This window comes from Drosophila persimilis, unplaced genomic scaffold (assembly GCF_003286085.1).
Source record: "Drosophila persimilis strain 14011-0111.01,24,50 unplaced genomic scaffold, DperRS2 tig00000572-arrow-pilon, whole genome shotgun sequence".
NCBI lineage: Eukaryota > Metazoa > Arthropoda > Insecta > Diptera > Drosophilidae > Drosophila > Drosophila persimilis.
In genome coordinates, this window is record NW_020825321.1 from 802,958 (window position 1) to 823,596 (window position 20,639).

Below are 20,639 nucleotides of genomic sequence, written 5' to 3' on the forward strand. Positions count from 1 at the left end.
ACGCAGACACTTTTTTTGTTGTGCCCATCTACAGATACTTTCTGCGAGCGCTTGATCAAATGTTTTTCTTTAAGTTTTTATTGTGAGACACGATCGTGTGTCGGCTCAACCGAACGCACGAAAAATATAACACAAGCGAAGAGACAAAGAGTGTTCTGTTCAGTGAGAGAGCCTTCGTGGTGTTTTTCTGTTTTGTCAGTGACCAGACCTCAAAGGGAACTTGTCTTGACCGTTATTTATATACATTTATTTACATAAATGTATGCGTTTAAGGTGAAAATAAGCAAAAAATACTAACAAGTCAATTTTCTAATAATAATACTATGACCGCAGTGAATTTACTTCGTAGAGAGGCGGTGAATATGGACTCAACGCAAAACCTTGGAACAACTGGAAATATTATTAGCCATGAAGCATTGGACGAGTCCTCGTTTGTTGGAAATATACTACGTGAAATTTTGTATAGTCCGATGAACCTAGCACTTTTAACTGTAATAGTCTTTCTTGTATACAAAATAGTGCGCGATCGCACCGAAGTACCAAGTTCTAGTGCTCAGAAACAAACTTTACCAGAACTTCCCAAAATACGACGCGACTTTACTGTTAAGGAACTACGACAGTACGATGGCAACCAACTTGATGGTCGAGTTTTAGTGGCAGTTAATGGAAATGTGTACGACGTTAGTAAAGGAAAACGCTTTTATGGGCCAGGTGAGACAATATAACTTTATAAGATTTTTTACGTGCTTATATCTTTCACTACACTATTATTTTATCTCTAGTTCCGAGAGAAATAATCTACTTTATTCCAATTTCATTACCGGAGACTTTTAGTCATACGATTTATTTTTTAAGTTTCTTTAAATTCCTTTACTTCATAAGACTAAGAAGATAATTCCGATTGGAATTATTAATGAGACCGGCTGGGGAACTCGATCTTAACACTCCAAGAATAGAAAGCTCCATTTAAAGACCAAATTCTGTTGTCGCTCAAGAAAGCTAATCACCGCCTCGTGAAAGAAATCCTATCGCTCTTTTGCGATTGCATCACTGCTCAGTGATACAGTCGTGGACCGTATGAAAATATAGGCACTCCTGGACAGGATAGTTCTTGGTCTTTCCGACAACGCTGGAACTTGGAACGTAACTTTACAACGTAAACGTGCCATCAAGTGGCCCAAGTGGCACTAAGTCGAAGCCCATTACGTGAAGTTCGCAGGCTGAAATGTTGCCCCATTTCTGAGCTGTATTTGAAAAAAATTTATTTGCTTTAATTATACTAGGCAACAAAATTTATCTGTTTATGCACACTCCGAACCAAAACGCATTCTTCTTATAGATTTGGTACTTTTTTTTTTAAAGGTATAGGGCTATATTAGATTTGTGGTAAAAATGAATGTGTTCCAGAAGGAAGCGTTTCCGACCCCATAAGGTATATATATTCTTGATCAGCATCAATAGCCATGTCTGTCTGTCCGTCCGTCCCTCCGTTGGTCCTTATGAACGCCTAGTGATCAAAGACTATAAGAGCAAGAGCACCGACATTTTGTATCCGGACTTTTGTGATATGTCACTGTTACAAGTGTATTTCAAAACTTCGCTCCGCCACCTTTCGCCCCCACAAAGCACGAAAATCTATGGCATCCACAATTTTGACGATACGAGAAAATCAAAAACGCAGAATAGAAGAGAATGACTATATTTAGTAGACTGCAGAATCTGAACTAGATCGTATTATTATTATAGCCAGAATGAAGAAAGCAATTTTATTTTCTTTATTTAATTTAATTTTCAAGTGGATTTCAAAATTTCGTCCCACCCTCTTCCGCCCCCACAAAGGACGGTAATTTGTGGCATCCACAATATTGAAGATACGAGAAAACTAAAAACGCATAATCATAGAGAATGCCCATATCTACCAGTTTGCCGAATCTGAATCAGATCGGACCATTTTTATAGCCAAAAGGAACAAATCAATTTGCAGTGGCTACGCAGCGCCCGACGTCACGCTCAGACTGATTTTCTGTCTCTCTCGCACGCACTCTTTGTCGTGTCGTTTAATATTAGCGGCGTCTGCCGGAGGAGAGCCATACTGACTAAGTATCGGGTATAAATGTAGAGTTGCGATCTCCGCAGCAACTCACAACGTTCCCTCTCGTTTTCTATTAGTTCTATTAAATGGCTGCAAACTACTAATACAAACGAGGGGGAACGTTGTGAGTTGCTGCGGACACCGCAACTCTACAGTTATACCCGATACTAAGTCAGTATGGCTCTCCTCCGGCAGACGCCGCTAATATTAAACGACACGACAAAGAGTGCGTGCGAGAGAGACAGAAAATCAGTCTGAGCGTGACGTCGGGCGCTGCGTAGCCACTGCAAATTGATTTGTTCCTTTTGGCTATAAAAATGATCTGATCTGATCCAGATTCAGCAATCTGATAGATATGATATGATAGATATAGATCTCAAATCTGCAATATTGTGGATGCAACAGATTTTCGTCCTTTGTGGGGGCGGAAGGGGGTGTGGCGAAATTTTGAGATATACGTTTTATAGTGAGATCTAACAGAAGTGCGGATACCAAATTTGGTTACTCTAGCCTTAATAGTCTCTGAGATTTATGAATATCCCCAGATCTGCATCCTTTGCGGGGGCGGAAGGGGGTGTGGCGAAATTTTGAAACAAACTCGTCTCGGTCCGATATATTAGGAGTGTGGATACCAAATTTGGTTGCTCTAGCTTTTATAGTCTCTGAGATCTAGGCGCTAATGTTTTATTCTAAGCAAAGCCGCCTATGCTACGTGTGTGTTAGAGAGAGACAGGGCGAGAAAAAATGAAATTGTTTTCTTGATGCTGGCTATAATAATAATACGATCCAATTCAGATTCCGCAGTCTAAAAGATATCGTCATTCTCTACGATTCTGCGTTTTTGGTTTTCTCGTATCTTTAAAATTGTGGATGCCACAGATTTTCGCCCTTTGTGGGGGCGGAGGTGGGCGGGGCAAAGTTTTGAAATATTTTTGTAGAAGTGACATATCACAGAAGTCTGGATCCAAAACATCGTTGCTCTAGCTCTTATAGTCTTCGAGCATTAGGCGCTGAAGGGGACGGACAGACGGACAGACAGACATGGCTCAATCGACTCGGCTATTGATGCTGATCAAGAATATATATACTTTATGGGGTCGGAAACGATTCCTTCTGGACGTTACACACATACACTTTTACCACAAATCTAATATACCCCAATACTCATTTTGAGTATCGGGTATAAAAAATCAAATAGATATCTGATCCATTTCTGATCCCTCCATTTTGTTTTGTGTGTGGTGTATTTTTGTATTTTTTACATAAATAGAGTTTAATACTTTTGTATACAGTATATAACGCTTTGTCTAGCTAGTAATACGATGCTAATTGCGATCGATCAATTCCATGGAATGCACTTCCCCTTTAAGGTACAAGAGTTTCATAATTTATATCCAATCCTCAACTCTGTGGATCAACTGATCCCCAGCAACGTCTTCTACTCTCTCAGCAGCGTTCTAATTGTTGGAGTCTTCCATTCTTGGACACCGGTCCGACCGAAGAGAATGAAGCGTAGATTACCCATAAAGTAAACGAAAGCGGTGTAGAGGAAAACGATTTGCCAATGCGCGGGACTTCTCTCGTCCCAGACAATCAATCGGACAATCAGCGGTGACAGATGTTACAGTCCCACCTGAGCGATAGTTGGCCCACGGCTGAGGGCGACGCGTCATCTATTCCAGGGAGGCTTGACGGTGTATGGTGATATCGGGGGAGCTGGGATCCGTCACTGGGGATATAAGGAATAGGATTAGATAGCTATAGGATAGGATAGCTATATGTATTAGTAAGGGTGAAAAAGGATAAATAGACTTGAAAGTTATTAGAAAACTTGGAGTGAGTTATAGAAATCGTTACGCAATGTTAACGTCGCTAAGTCGACGCGGATTTTGTGGTTAAAACCGAAATTTGGAAGTGAATACAGAAAAGAAAAAGGAAGGCGGGCCACCCAAATAGGGTTTAATGCAGTAAATTTTGCTGGCCCGCATTACAGCCACCGGATTTGTGCCAGAAGGTTTCCTGGAGAGGAACACTGGAGTACATGATAGTGTCGACTACATAGAACGGAGTTGTGTCAGGGCGAACCCCGTCAGAGCCCGGAACGCTACACATACACACACACACGTATACACCCGGTTAAAACCGACACGCACCTATATAGATTTAGGGCTGACCAGCCACGGCCAGCGATCTGCCCACGTCGCGTAAATTAAAACGTACAAACAAACAGAATGCACTTGCAAAACACCGTAAATTAAAACGTACAAACAAACAGAATGCACTTGCAAAACACCTTCCACATCTAATGTTATGTTGAAGGGACCGTAATCATTATAAGTTATAAAATAAAAATTACTAGGTAATGATCATATTTCAATTTATTACATTTTTCTTCACTGATAATCAATATTTTTGAATAATTTGATAAAACTTAGACTTAATCATTATTCTTGATAACAAAAAATTAAAACTGAATATGTAATGATTATTAATGATTTGTATTTTTCCCTTAAAATTCAACAGGAATTTACGGTTTCTGTGCTAGAATGTTCGCCAATATTATTGCATATCCTTGTTAAGGGAGCACAAAGCTACCACCTGTGCTAAAATTTTCTTATCAATTACCAGTGAAAAAAACGTGAATAAATTAAAGATTTACAAGTCATGGCGGGAATGCAGAGATTGTAGCAAAATAAAGATTTTGGGTCAAGCCATGTTTTTATAGGTCCATTAAAATTAAGAGATTTTTGTATTAAAAAAAAACATATACGGTCCAGTTCTCAGAAATTTATTTGATCGATATTTTTCTTTTTTTCACCTTTTCTGTCAAACAAAAACAGCTGACCAGGCTGTTCTGTAAAAATACAGCCTGATATAAATGACTTTTTTTCAATTACTTGTTTTGAAGAAGAAAATAGTTCAAAGTGCACGATTTAAGATGATCAAGACATCGGAGGTGCAGCACCAGCGTGTTTAAAATGTCTGAAGATATGAAATGTTGCATGCATGTTGAAAATTAAATTGCTAATGGTCAACAAATTACATTTTAAGATGCGGCATTAGAAGGTTTGGTCAAACTGCTGTACCTAAACTATTTGTAAAGATAATCATTAAGGACCTGGTGTTCACTTTCGAAAAATGTATCCAATTTACTTCTAAAAACGCAACAAATTGTTGCTCGCACTTTCACATAACTCTAGATGTATCCGTTTCTAAACGGAGGAAATTTCCTTGAGGAAATGAAAAAGTAAACGACTTTTTTAACAACATAACGAATCTTAATCGCAAGAGGAAAAAATTATATGTGACATAATGAAGCATTAACATAAATTGTACATGACCAGTACCACTGCAAATTAGCATGTCCTTTCCTTCATTAGAAATATTTTACTTTTAACGCAACCTGAAATTTGGCTCTGAAACAATAGGTAAATGCAATTTTTTAATAATTTAAAAAATTTTAATTTTTTCGACTTTTGCAAATTTTGATAATAATCTAAAAGGGCGATAAGCTTGCAGGCGGTAGTGCTATATTTCATTAAACAAATTTAGAGTTCGAAGCCTACATATGGTGTTGCATAGTTTTACCTATGCAAAATGCTACATTTTTATTTGTTTTGTTTAACCTAAACAACTTTACAGTGGCGAGCACGTGTGGATACATGTTTATCACTTTTCACTTTAAGCGCCTGTAAAATCTTAAAAAATCAATCAATCCTTGTGATTTTTTTTTTAAAGATTCATTAATTTATTGAGAATGAAAAAAGACAACAATTTCAATTCAAAGAGATCCTTTTCCTTAAGAGATTTTAATTTGTTCCAAAAATGAGCATGTATCCACTTTTGCACGTTTCAAATTTTTTTACTTTAATAATTTTTTAAAAATATTTGTTCCAAGGGGCCTTAGCTTTTATCATATTCCGAATAAGTATTGGCATACTCTCGACTAAATTTAGTAGGTGCTGGCAAGGTATCATGCGCCACTCCGACCTCACGCGCTCTCAAAGACTCACCCAATCCCTTTGGTGCAGACTCGTACTTTTCCAATGTTTTTTAAACAGAGCCCATCGATTTTCAATGGAATAATGAAGAAAGAATATTATCTTAGTGTTTAGGAACCCATTTTGTCAAAATTTATAGAGAAATGTGACTTTCCCATATCCGAGATCACTTTCCAGCCAGACGGTAGTCCGACGCACACAGCTAAATTCGTGAAAAATCGTCCCAATAATTCGAGTTTTCACTTAATCCAGTAGCCTGCTGAATAGTGCAGATCCAAATCCCATTGAAAATCGATGGGCTCTGTTTAAAAAACATTGGAAAAGTACGAGTCTGCACCAAAGGGATTGGGTGAGTCTTTGAGAGCGCGTGAGGTCGGAGTGGCGCATGATACCTTGCCAGCACCTACTAAATTTAGTCGAGAGTATGCCAATACTTATTCGGAATATGATAAAAGCCAAGGCCCCTTGGAACAAATATTTTTAAAAAATTATTAAAGTAAAAAAATTTGAAACGTGCAAAAGTGGATACATGCTCATTTTTGGAACAAATTAAAATCTCTTAAGGAAAAGGATCTCCTTGAATTGAAATTGTTGTCTTTTTTCATTCTCAATAAATTAATGAATCTTTAAAAAAAAAATCACAAGGATTGATTGATTTTTTAAGATTTTACAGGCGCTTAAAGTGAAAAGTGATAAACATGTATCCACACGTGCTCGCCACTGTAAATGTTTAATTTCACTATACATAATAATTTTCTATTTAATTTTTTACTTAATTTGATTTTACACAAAAGGTGAGGAAAAAATTAAAAGTTCGTCAAATCACTTTTTTCTCGTATTTGTGGCGGCGCTATTTTTCCTGTTTTTTGTGCAAGGTTGTACAAAATATCGCTCTAAAATTAAGCCTCTTGTAGAAGTTTCGACTTACTCATCATTATTTCATATATGAAAGGTGAACAATTTCTGAGAGTACCAAACATATTTTTACCTACTGAAGTGTAAATATTAAACACAACTTTGAACTTGTTGGGGAAATCGGAAGAATGGGAAATTCTTGATAAAATCAAAGCAGTCTGTTTGATACAGCTGCATCCAATTCTATAGACTTAACGGCGCTGTTTCTCCTAGACAAAAATATGAAACCGAAACCTCTTATACCTCCCGTGCAGAAATAACATCAGTGAAATATATTTGCGGGCAGCTTTTGAGCCATGTGCCGAGCTAGATCAGGAACAAGCGTTCTGCTTTTTTCCAGATTTTAAAATTCCTGGAACACTATTGAACAAACAAACTGAAACTGTACGTTGGCACGCATTCAAATGGAAGAAGAAATATAATAACTTATATCTCGCAATTTGAATTGACATGACATCATGCGCGTGCACACTAGTTCAGTCACACTTATACAGTATCTCATTCTAATTCATGGATGAGAGAACTAAGACCAAGAGGAGAGGGGAGACCAAGACTGGCAAGAGTAGACGGTGATAAAACACCAAGTTTTGGCAAGAATTTTTTTGAGTTGTTATATTTCTTTCAGATGTCTTAAGAGTATGAATAGGGAGAAATTGCAAAAATAAATTTTGTCGATAATGATGTGAAAACGACAGCGACAGGCGAACATACAATATATGTATATATTTTTATTATGCCAGATACTCAAAGAGTATAGGGATAGAAAGTGCATCATTTCTGGATCATAATTAATAGACGAGTCGATATTCATGTCTGACTTTCGGTTTGTCTGTCTATCCGTCTTTCCATCTGGTTTGTCGACCAGTTCTCAGAGACAATCAAAGCTAAGGCACAACTCCTGTGATATCACACTGAATCAAGTTTATTTAAAAATGTTTCCACGCCCCGTACCACCCACAAAGAGTGTAAGTCTGTGGCATCCAAAAAATTTGAGGACCGGAGAAAACCGAAAACGGAAAACTATAAAGAATGACCATATCATTCAGATTACTGGATCACATCGGATCATTATTATAGCCAAAAAGAATAAATAAATTTGTCCCTGGTGGAGGTGAGCGAAATATAATAGCTGATTATGGTTTGAGAAGGGAGACAGGGACATATGTATTATGTATCAAAATAAAAAACTGTAGTGGAGAAATGGAAACATGGTTTGTCGACCAGTTCTCAGAGACAATCAAAGCTAAGGCACAACTCCTGTGATATCACACTGAATCAAGTTTATTTAAAAATGTTTCCACGCCCCGTACCACCCACAAAGAGTGTAAGTCTGTGGCATCCAAAAAATTTGAGGACCGGAGAAAACCGAAAACGGAAAACTATAAAGAATGACCATATCATTCAGATTACTGGATCACATCGGATCATTATTATAGCCAAAAAAAATAAATAAATTTGTCCCTGGTGGAGGTGAGCGAAATATAATGGCTGATTATGGTTTGAGAAGGGACACAGGGACATATGTATTATGTATCAAAATAAAAAACTGTAGTGGAGAAATGGAAACAGATCAAATATTCTAAAATGATGATCTAATGGTGGAAAAAAATGGTCATTAGGTGGAAAGACTATAAATAGTGAGCAAGAATTAATGTTAGAACATAACTAACGGTTGTTGTTCCTTTTTTCTCTCTGTTTCTCGCCTTATATGACTGTTGCGAAATTGAGATATTCACCTCTCACTGCATTAACAACCAAATCAATCTGTCTCTTTTGCGAACAGCGATAAAAAAAACTATACCAACTCCGGCACTTACGTATAATTACGTTTAAAATATATTGAATACGTTACATAAATTATAAGATTACATATACATTGCCTAGGTATCCGGTGTATTGGTCCTTGCCGCGGATCACAACGTACGCGATCGTTACATTTCGTTTTAGCTCGGGCAATTAATTTAAATTTAAGTTGAAAAAATACAAATTTAAACGAGGGGTAACGTTGTAACCTTGCTGCTACGGCCGCAACTCTACATTTATATTCGTTCGTTCTCTTTCGTAGATCAGACGCGTTTTTTTTTTGCGCTCTTCTAGTAACTTATCAGAATGTTAGAGGCTTGCGTAGTAAACTCAGCATTCTTTTCCGGGATAGTGTTGCATTTGCTTCCCACGTTATTGTGTTTACTGAAACCTGGTTAAAGCCGGACATTCTTAGTTCCGAGGTTTTGGCAGGTTGGCACACAACTTTTAGAATCACCGTTCGTCTCGACGTGCAGAAAGGGTTCTGAATGCAGTGGACTCTAACTTCAAGTCGGAACACTTCACAGTCCAGTTTCAACAGGAACTGGAATTCCTGTGTGTAAAACTGATTCTTCCCGCTTTCGCTATATTCATTACTTGCTCGTATATCCCACCTTCTTCGGATATTTCAATTTACGAGCAGCACTTGTCCGCTTTAACCGCTGTTTCTTCCTCGCTATCTGATAAAGATCATTTGATACTTCTTGGTGACTTCAACTTGCCAGGAACTGTTTGGTCTTCGGTAAACGAGTCTAGTATCCTAGTGCCCATGTCACGACATGACTTTGTTCACGGCTTGCTTAACCTGTCCCTGTCTGAAGACAATCATGTGAAAAATTCCGTGTGTCGATTGCTTGATCTGTGTGTCATAGTGTTCTTAACCCGAGCCCTTCCGCTCACTATACCTGAAGACGCCTACCACCCTACTTTCGAGGTGTCGCTAGATGTAGGACCAACTGTATTGGATCGGTCGGGTAGACTACCTGAACGTGTCCCTTGCTTTCGTAAAGCCGAGTTTGCGAAGCTTAATAACCTCATTAGGGATTTTGATTGGTCCGCTTTGTACTTGTGCACTGATGTCATAAAAGGCACAAACATTTTTTACAATGCTCTTGGCACATTTTTTGATTCTTGTGTCCCGCTATCTTGTCCGATTAGATTTGAAAAGCCCCCTTGGCTTACCAAAGAATTATCCAGTCAAAAAAACTTAAAATCAAGACTTTATAAAAAATTTCAAAAAGTGGGTTCTCCTACTTCTCACTCTCGCTATGTAATGGCTCGGTCAAACTTTTCAGTTCTTAATGCTCAATGCTATAAGAACTATCTATCTCGATGCAGGATACGTTTTTCTCAGGACCCTAAACAGTTTTACTGTTTCTTAAACAGTAAGCGTAGAGCGTCCGCACGCACACCCATTCTCGCTATCATTTTGTAATACGTCGGCAAATAATGATCAGCCACCTATTCTGAGGAAAGCTACTCTGGTCATCCGTACCCATACGGTTTACCGAAGTCGAACGGCATTTTCAGTCCCTTGTTAAATAAATGTTCCCTACTTCATGAAATGTTTGAGAAGGTTTTAACTCCGCACTTGCAACATCTTTGCAAGTCACTTATATCTCCACCTCAGCATGAATTTATAAGGCGGCGATTAACCACCACGAACTTGTTAGAGTTTACCTCTTTTCATTATTAAAGACATTCAAGGTAACTTACAGACGGATGTTATTTACACCGACTTCAGTAAAGCATTCGACTCTGTAAACCATTCCCTTTTAGCGCAAAAACTTGACCTTTTAGGGTTTCCGCCCAACCTCCTGAGATGGATTCTATCTATCTTTGTTCCAGGTCTCAAAGAGTCCTCTTCAAAAACTCCCGCTCTTCACCAGTAATGGTTTCTTTGGGAGTACCGCAGGGCAGCCATCTAGGCCCCTTACTCTTCACACTCTTTATTAATGACTTGTCTTCGGTATTAACATACTTAGAATACGGCTCCTGTGTATGGTGCCCTCAGTACAAAGTACACCAGGACCGTATAGAATCAGTACAGAAAAACTTTTTACTCTTTGCTCTGCGGGGCCTTAACTGGGATGCGGGTCTGAGACTCCCATCTTACTCTAGTAGACTGCTATTAGTAAACCTCCCATCCTTAGTTAACCGTAGAAAAATGCTTGGTGTTATATTTATGCACAAATTGTTCAGGGGTGACATAGACAGCCCTGATCTGTTGAGCCGCATAATCTTCACGATTCCTATTAGACTGACTAGAAATTTTATACCGTTGTTCTTTCCACTTTGTAGATCGAATTATTCCTTGCATGAACCGTTTAGGGTCTTATGCTCGGATTATAATTCCCTCTACCATATTATATCCACCACTAATTCTCTTCCTCTTATTAAATTACTAATACTTACACACCTTTCTAGTAAATAGTAATTTTAGTGGTATTTGTATTTGTATTTCGATCGCATGCTTAGTTTCTTAGTAAGTTTAGTGCTAATTTTCCTTCCCCATATCCGAGATCACTTTCCAGCAAGAGGGTACCCCGACGCACACGGCTAAATTCGTGAAAAATCGTCCCAATAATTCAAGTTTTCACTTAATCCTGGTTCCAAACAATGAGCAGATTGTTTATTTATTTATTTATTATTCGCCAACGGAATCAAAAAAATTCCTTAACTGGCTAGGCCAACTTATTTCTATCTTAGCAAATAACAAAAAATAAGAAGAAATCCACAAGCAACCGTCTGACGGCTCCCTTCCCCTAGCAAAAGTCAAAACGCATCCCAGCTGGCAGCGCATTGTGCTGCCGAAGCGCCTTACAGATGTGCTCATGAAAGCCATAATTGGTCCGGTGGAGATCAACTGCAATGGGTGCATGGGTCCTGAGGTTGCTGGCGGGCGTAGTGAAGCTAATCCTACAATCGATACTATCAAAGACTATACAATACCAAGATGTTGCATGAGGAACAAATTCTTTTTCAATTTTCTTTTGACGCTTCATGGTACGGGCGCGCGGGGCTATTACTTCAATTCTCTTTTACACTAGCTTCGCCTCCGAAATGCTACGCGGCTTCGTCAATGCCTCGGTCAGCGTCGAGTCGGTGTGTCTCGAGAGAAAGAATACAAAAACAAAATATGAATCGTCTGCTTGCCGAAACCGTAGGGCAGCGTAGTCGCGATGTCTTTGGCGCGGCACAGTGGGGACTCAGCCGAAATAGTAAAAAAAATTGTATGAGTGCTTTAGATAAATTTAATGTACGCATCTAATAGAGAATTTTCCAATCGAATTTTCAAGATAGTTTTAGTTTAGGAGATATAAGCACTCAAAGTTTAACATTTTTTCAGTGTGCAAATATTTATTGAGCTCATATTCACTAACTAATTTAGCAAACTGAGACGGCCAAAGGTCCCAAAGACCTGCCGCTCCAAAGACATCGGCGATCCGCGACCGCTTCGACGGTGCTGAGGCTCGAGAGTCCAGAATTGCCGAACAGACGAAACCGATGGGCAGCGGGGTCGCGGTAGAGACGAAGTACAGGCGAAAAGGGAATTGAAACCCCGCGCGCTCCCTCGTGCCTTTTGGGTTCTAATGTTAGGACCCGCCATAGAACAGCTTTTTGGTCGCTCATGCAACATCTTGGTATTGTATAGTCTTTGGTATTATGTATCAAAATAAAAAACTGTAGTGGAGAAATGGAAACAGATCAAATATTCTAAAATGATGATCTATTGGTGGAAAAAAATGGCCATTAGGTGGAAAGACTATATGTAAATGGTGAGCAAGAATTAATGTTAGAACATAACTAACGGTTGTTGTTCCTTTTTATACCCGATACTCAAAATGAGTATTGGGGTATATTAGATTTGTGGTGAAAGTGGTAACGTCCAGAAGGAATCGTTTCCGACCCCATAAAGTATATATATTCTCGATCAGCATCAATAGCCGAGTCGATTGAGCCCTGTCTGTCCGTCCGTCCGTCCGTACTTCCGTCTGTCCGTCCCCTTCAGCGCCTAGTGCTCAAAGACTATAAGAGCTAGAGCAACGATGTTTTGGATCCAGACTTCTGTGATATGTCACTGCTACAAAAATATTTCAAAACTTCGCACCGCCCACTTCCGCCCCCACAAAGGACGAAAATCTGTGGCATCCACATTTTTAAAGATACGATAAAACCAAAAACGCAGAATCGTAGAGGATTACTATATGTTCTAGAATGTAAGAGCTCAACAAGATCGTATAATTATTATAGCCAGAATCAAGAAAACAATTTCATTTCTCGCTCTGTCTCTCTCTAACACACAGGTTTCATGGTCGGTTTTGCCAAATATGAGTTCAAGGATCTCAGAACCCATAAGAGCTAGAGCAACCAAATTTGGTATCCACACTCCTGTGATATCGGACCTTGACCGTTTTGTGTCAAAATTTCGCCACACCCCCTTCCGCCCCCGCAAAGGACGAAAATCTGGGGCATCCACAAATCTCAGAGACTATTAAGGCTAGAGTAACCAAATTTGATATCCGCACTTCTGTTAGATCTCACCATAAAACGTATATCTCAGAATTTCGCCCCACCCCCTTCCGACCCCACAAAGGACGAAAATCTGTTGCATCCACAATATTGCACATTCGAGAAAACTAAAAACGCAGAATCATAGATAACCACCATATCTATCAGATTGCCGAATCTGGATCAGATCAGATCATTTTTATAGCCAAAAGAAACAAATCAATTTGTACTGGCTACGCAGCGCCCGACGTCACGCTCAGACTGATTTTCTGTCTCTCTCGCACGCACTCTTTGTCGTGTCGTTTAATATTGGCGGCGTCTGCCGGAGGAGAGCCATACTGACTTAGTATGGGGTATAACTGTAGAGTTCCGGTGTCCGCAGCAACTCACAACGTTCCCCCTCGTTTTCTCTGTGTTTCTCGCCTTATATGACTGTTGTGAAATTGAGATATACACCTCTCACTGCATTAACAACCAAAACAATCTGTCTCTTTTGCGAACAGCGATAAAAAAAACTATACCAACTCCGGCACTTACGTATAATTACGTTTAAAATATATTGAATACGTTACATAAATTATAAGATTACATATACATTGCCTTGGTATCCGGTGTATTGGTCCTTGCCGCGGATCACAACGTACCCGATCGTTACAATTCGTTTTAGCTCAAGCAATTAATTTAAATTTAAGTTGAATAAATACAAATTTAAAAGAGGGGTAACGTTGTGGTTAAAGCCAAAACCTGGTTAAAGCCGGACATTCTTATTTCCGAGGTTTTGTCAGGTCGATACACAACTTTTAGAAAGGACCGTTCGTCTCGACGTGCAGGAGGGGTTCTGATTGCAGTGGACTCTAACTTCACGTCGGAATACTTCACAGTCCAAGTTCAACAGGAACTGGAATTCCTGTGTGTAAAACTGATTCTTCCCGCTTTCGCTATATTCATTACTTGCTCGTATATCCCACCTTCTTCGGATATTTCAATTTACGAGCAGCACTTGTCCGCTTTAACCGCTGTTTCTTCCTCGCTATCTGATAAAGATCATTTGATACTTCTTGGTGACTTCAACTTGCCAGGAACTGTTTGGTCTTCGGTAAACGAGTCTAGTATCCTAGTGCCCATGTCACGACATGACTTTGTTCACGGCTTGCTTAACCTGTCCCTGTCTGAAGACAATCATGTGAAAAATTCCGTGTGTCGATTGCTTGATCTGTGTGTCATAGTGTTCTTAACCCGAGCCCTTCCGCTCACTATACCTGAAGACGCCTACCACCCTACTTTCGAGGTGTCGCTAGATGTAGGACCAACTGTATTGGATCGGTCGGGTAGACTACCTGAACGTGTCCCTTGCTTTCGTAAAGTCGAGTTTGCGAAGCTTAATGTCATCATTAGGGATTTTGATTGGTCCGCTTTGTACTTGTGCACTGATGTCATAAAAGGCACTAACATTCTTTACAATGCTGTCGGCACATTTTTTGATTCTTGTGTCCCGTTATCTTGTCCGATTAGATCTGGAAAGCCCCCTTGGCTTACCAAGGAATTATCCAGTCTAAAAAACTTAAAATCAAGAATTTTTTAAAAATTTCAAGAAGTTGGTTCTCCGACTTCTCACTCTCGCTTTTTAACTGTTCGGTCAAACTTTTCAGTTCTTAATGCACAATGTTATAAGAACTACTTATCTCGATTCAGGATACGTTTTTCTCAGGACCCTAAACAGTTTTACTGCTTCGTAAACAGTAAGCGTAGAACGTCCGCACACCCATCCTCGCATTCATTTTGTGATACGTCGGCAAATAATGATCAGGCAATTGCCGATCTTTTTGCCCAGTTTTTCCAAACCACCTCTTCTGAGGAAAGCTATTCTGGTCATCCGTACCCATACGGTTTACCGAGGTCGAACGGCATTTTCAGTCCCTTGTTAAATGAATGTTCTTTACTTCATGATCTTCGACTAGTTAAGCCGGTGTTTTCACCGGGTCCAGACGGGGTTCCAGGTTGTGTACTCAGGTACTGCGCCGAGGCTCTGTGTGGACCTTTGCTTAAACTATTCATCCTGTCCATTGATTCCTCTTGCTTCCCCCCAATCTGGAAGGAATCGTTTATAATTCGTCTCCATAAAAAAGTTCTGATGCAAAAAATTATAGAGGTATAGCAAAGTTATCCGCTATTCCCAAAATGTTTGAGATGGTTTTAACTCCGCACTTGCAACATCTCTGCAAGTCACTTATATCTCCAACTCAGCATGGATTTATAAGGCGGCGATCAACCACCACGAACTTGTTAGAGTTTACCTCTTTCATTATTAAAGGCTTTCAAGGTAACTTACAGACGGATGTTATTTACACCGACTTCAGTAAAGCATTCGACTCTGTAAAGCATTCCATTTTAGCACATAAACTTGACCTTTTAGGGTTTTCGCCCAACCTCTTGAGATGTATTTCTATCTATCTTTGTTTCAGGTCTCAAAGAGTCCTCTTCAAAAACTCCCTCTCTTCACCAGTAAAGGTTTCTTCGGAAAAACCAAAGGCCAGCCATCTAGACCCCTTACTCTTCACAATCTTTATTAATGAATTGCCTTCGGTATGAACATTCTCTCGAGTACTTACATACATATGTATGCGGATGATGTTAAACTCTGTGTTCAGTATAAGGACATTTCATTTCATCATTTCATTCTCGCTTGCAATCCGATCTCAATAACTTTCAGTCATGATGTTGCGCATTTGTTGAAAAGTTATGACATTTCATCGTTCTAGCCCCTTTGTGGCTCCCTATTTCTTGATTCTCTTCAGAGAATTACCATGGTGGATGATCTGGGTGTTATGTTATACCCCAAGTTAAAGTTCTCTGAACACATTTCTACCATGGTAAATAAGGCCATGGGCGTGCTTGGGTTTATAAAGAGGTGGGCAAAGGAATTTCACGACCCTGCTCCTGCGTATGGTGCCCTCAGTCCAAAGTACACCGTATAGGACCTTATAGAATCAGTACAGAAAAACTTTTTACTCTTTGCTCTGAGGGGTCTTAACTGGGATGAAGGTGTGAGACTCCGATCTTACTCTAGTAGACTGCTATTAGTAAACCTCCCATCCTTAGTTAACCGTAGAAAAATGCCCTGATCTGTTGGGCCGCATAAACTTCACGATTCCTATTAGACTCACTAGAAATTTTATACCGTTGTTCCTTCCACTTTGTAGATCGAATTATTCCTCTACCATATTATATCCAACACTAATTCTTTTCCTCTTATTAAATTATTAATCCTTACACACCTTTCTATTGATTAGTAACTGTAGTGGTATTTGTATTTTGATTGCATGCTTAGTTTCTTAGTAAGTTTAGTGCTAATTTTCCTCGAATGTTAGTCTAATAGCTATCTTTCTTGCATGTTCGCGTTTGGTTCGGCTACGCACCGCGCGTCATGCGGCGGCGCCCCTCGGTCGGTTGGGCGGGAGGAGGCCTGTGTTTTGCCTGGGATCCGCGCGTAACAGCCTTCTGCTGGTTTCACACGGGCCACTTGACGGTGCAGTAACTGCATCGCCTCTTGAAAGATGCAGTCATTGCATGTCAACGTCCATGTTAAAAAAAAATTACACTTGCGTGCTAATAACACTTTTTTAAGAAACTTGCCACCAAGACATCAAGACAACAGTAATTTTGAATACCCTCATGCAATATACGAATGTAATAAACTGATATATTTATGTATGTTTCATAATTGACTTCATATTATAATAATTTTCCATGATAGTATTTTAGGTGCGACTGGCATCTAAATTTTTGTTTCGCACATTCCAGTCAGATTGACAATTGATTCAAAAAATATATGTAAAACCAATTTCATTTATATGTATGCATATTTATTTTAGTATATACATTTTTTTCTTATATCGTATGTCGGGTCAAGCAGCTTAAATATTTTAAATTATTGCCAGTGGTGCGGCCCAAAGGAAATGCATTTTGGTGTTGTCGTTTCCAATGCCCCCACTGCAAAGATCATTTGCTACCGCATATGCGCATGCAGCGGAATTCTTTCGTCTCCTTATGTCGCAATCTCTCGGACTCGGCTTAACAGCGTCCCCGAGCAGCTCTAACGCTCTCGGGCTATCATACGCTCTCGCTCGCGTCTAAGCTTGCTGCATAGGGCCCGGCAGATTGGCCCGTCAGCCCTTGCATGGGCAGTCTTTAGCTAATCGTCGCAGCTATTAGATTAACATCCTCGCATCAATCGTTCACCCAATCATCCCCATATGTACATACGCGATAAGTTGGTTGACATATGCAAATAAATTGTGAATTATAAACAGCCTCTCGACTTTCATTAACTTCAAATTGCAACAGTTATTAAAAACGCTTAATAGCTTAACATTTGGTGACCCCGACGTGATTGTGCAATAAATAATCCATCAGTGCAATCACAAACTAATATAGAATTCAAAGATCTAAACTAATTGCCATCTCAACCAGTGTCATCGACCACATAAGTTATCCACACATATATACACCGGCCTCCCCTGCATATTCGGTAGTGCACGTACAAAGCTGTTGGCTTGCGCTTCTCTTTTCGGTCATCTTCCCGCAAGAAACGTTTCTTACACCGGTCGCCTTTGTATATACAGTTGTACATAGCTGTTCGCCTGCTGGGCTCGGTTCTTGTCGTCTATTGCTCGTGTTACTCTTTGCGATCATCTTCCCGCTAGAGACGTTGGTCGTTCTGCTAACGCTGCCGCTACCATGGAAATTAATGCTGCTAACGAAACTCCAGTGACCAGTGAGCCAAACAGGGTGTCTTTTTTGAAGCTTAAGTCAACGGAATTATGCGAGAAAATGAAAAGGTTAGCTACCGCTTGGCAGAATGAGTCGTTGGACTGTGACTACTACATGCTTGTGGTAAAGCAAGAGCAAGTCGAGAAGTTGATCGGCAAATTTGAGACGTTTCACGGCGAGCTTGAGGAATTGGATCGAAGCGAAATTCACAGTGGCTTGTGTGACATTTTTGAGTCACTTGCAAGCTCGCTGAAGGCGGCGATTATGAGGGAAATGGCGAAAAGTAGCGGCCGCATGCCGTTTCATTCTACCTTGACTGGAGGAAACACTACGGTTGATTTTGGCAGCTCGCAATTTCTACCTCACCGTAGACAAGTACCATCCCTGCCTCCTATACAATTGCCGACGTTTAGCGGCGGGTATGCGAACTGGACGGACTTTTATTCAATGTTTGCCACCATCATCGACAGCCATCCGGACTTAACAAACATAGAAAAGCGTTCCTGTCTGCGGGATTCGGCATTGGAGACTGGTCGCTGGAAATCTCAGATGGCAATTATGCTGTGGCATTAGATTTGTTGGAAAACAGATTCAATAATCGGCGATTGGTTTTTCAGGCACACATCAATGAGATCTTGTCGCTTCAGGCTGTGGAACCTGGGTCAGTGGTCATGCTTCGGGAGCTTTCAAACAAGTTCAATTCACATATGCGCGCGCTCCAGGGTTTCGGCACCACTGAGCAGATCGCAGGATGCATCATCGTGCAGGAGCTTCTCCGAAAACTGGATCCAGCGAGCCAAAAGAAGTGGGAGGAACGATTCAACGACCCCGCATTCGCCAACTTAATTCCGTCGTGGGAATCTATGGCCTCGTTCTTGGAGCAGCGATGCAGATCATTGGAGACGATGGACTTTTCTATGACAAGCTATGCGTTGAGCAATCAGGTGGGCAGAAGTATAAAGCATAATAATTCTAGGTCCACATTGGTTACAACGAACCAAACCGTAGCACGCTGGTGCTCACGAGGTCCAGCACTGTCAGAAGTTGAAAGCGCTGTCCCCCACAAATCGCCATAAAGAAGCCAAGCGGCTTTCGTTGTGTATAAATTGTCTCAGAACAGGGCATCGATTACTTCAGTGCACCTCGAGCAACTGTCGTACCTGCGGGGGTAGACACCATACCCTCCTTCATTTTGGTAGCCCTGAAGATACCGCAGTCCAAGGGAAATCAGCGCCGTATACTCCATCTCAGTCTGCGCTGTCTGAGTCTACGCCGTCTGAGCATACCACTGAGCCGTCTACTTCAGCGGCTACCTCGTCTGCCCTTATTGCCCAAGATCTCAGGAATGGTGTTGTTCTACTTGCCACGGCCACGGTCTTAGTCAAATATCGTTCCGGAGTTTTAGTTCCCTGCCGAACGTTGCTGGATTCCGGCTCCCAGTTGCATCTAATAACTTCTCGTTTCGCGAATCAGCTTCAGCTTCGAAAAATGAAATCATCGACTGCAGTCTCGGGAATAGGCGACTCTAGCTTCGTCACGGATGGATTTTCGGTCAACGTTAGCCTGCACTCTCGCTCATCGGATTACTCAACTCTCATCACTGCCATTGTAGCCTCTAGCATAACCGATCGACAGCCAAGCTTTGGAATTGACACTCAAAACTGGAACTAGCTGATCCGGAGTTTTATAAGCCGCAGCGCGTCGATCTGCTAATTGGCGCAAGTCTGTTTTTTGAGCTCCTGTGTGTTGGTCAGGTCAAGCTACTGCCAGGATTGCCTTCAATTCAGAAAACGCGCTTGGGATGAGTCGTGTCTAGAAGTTGTTCGCGTTTAAAATGTTCCTCGTTGATGGTCTCTCGCGCTCGGGCCGTAGCTGCTGAGGATAATAGTGCAGAGGATCGGCTTGAGGTGCTTCTTCGGAGGTTTTGGGAGGTAGAAAATTGCATCGAACCAATAATAAAGTCTACCAAAGAAGAGCTACATTGTGAAGCACACTTTGTGCAGCATTTCCGTTGACTACATAAAGGCGATTATTGTGTTCGGTTGCCAGCAAAATATAATTTGGATCTCCTTGGAGAATCTTACAATCAAGCGCTTCGTAGATTCCTGACCCTTGAGAGAAAGTTAGATCGTCGCCCTGATGTTAAATCTCAGTATGCAGCATTTATAAAGGAGTACCTTGATTTAGGCCATATGTCTCAGGTTCCTACCTAGTCAATCAGCAACTGCCGATATTTTTTGCCTCACCATTGCGTCATGAAGGAAGATAGTTCTACGACCAAGCTTCGCGTCGTTTTTGATGGATCCGCTTCAACCTCATCTGAATATTCCCTGAACGACGTTTTAATGGCTGGTCCCGTAATCCAACCCAAACTGTTTCATATTCTTGCTCGATTTCGGTCATACGCCGTTGCGATTACGGGAGATATCTGTAAGATGTATCGTTGTGTAAGAGTCTCGACCGAGGATAGCAACTTGCAGTATATTCTGTGGAGAAACTCCAGGGAAGAAGACTTGCGTGTGTTTCAATTGGACACCGTTACTTAC

General features: G+C 40.6%; 1 protein-coding gene across 2 annotated transcripts in view; it reads left to right on the forward strand.

Annotated features, from left to right (window-relative positions):
• The window catches only part of LOC6603542 (membrane-associated progesterone receptor component 1), a 45,989-nt gene that overhangs the window by 7,672 nt on the left and 17,678 nt on the right, over nt 1-20,639 (forward strand). For both annotated transcript variants that reach the window (XM_026990245.1, XM_026990243.1), the window contains exon 2: nt 334-711. In XM_026990245.1, the coding sequence (XP_026846046.1) occupies nt 363-711 (349 nt within the window). In that variant the 5' untranslated portion in view covers nt 334-362. The remainder of the gene's footprint in view (nt 1-333; nt 712-20,639) is intronic.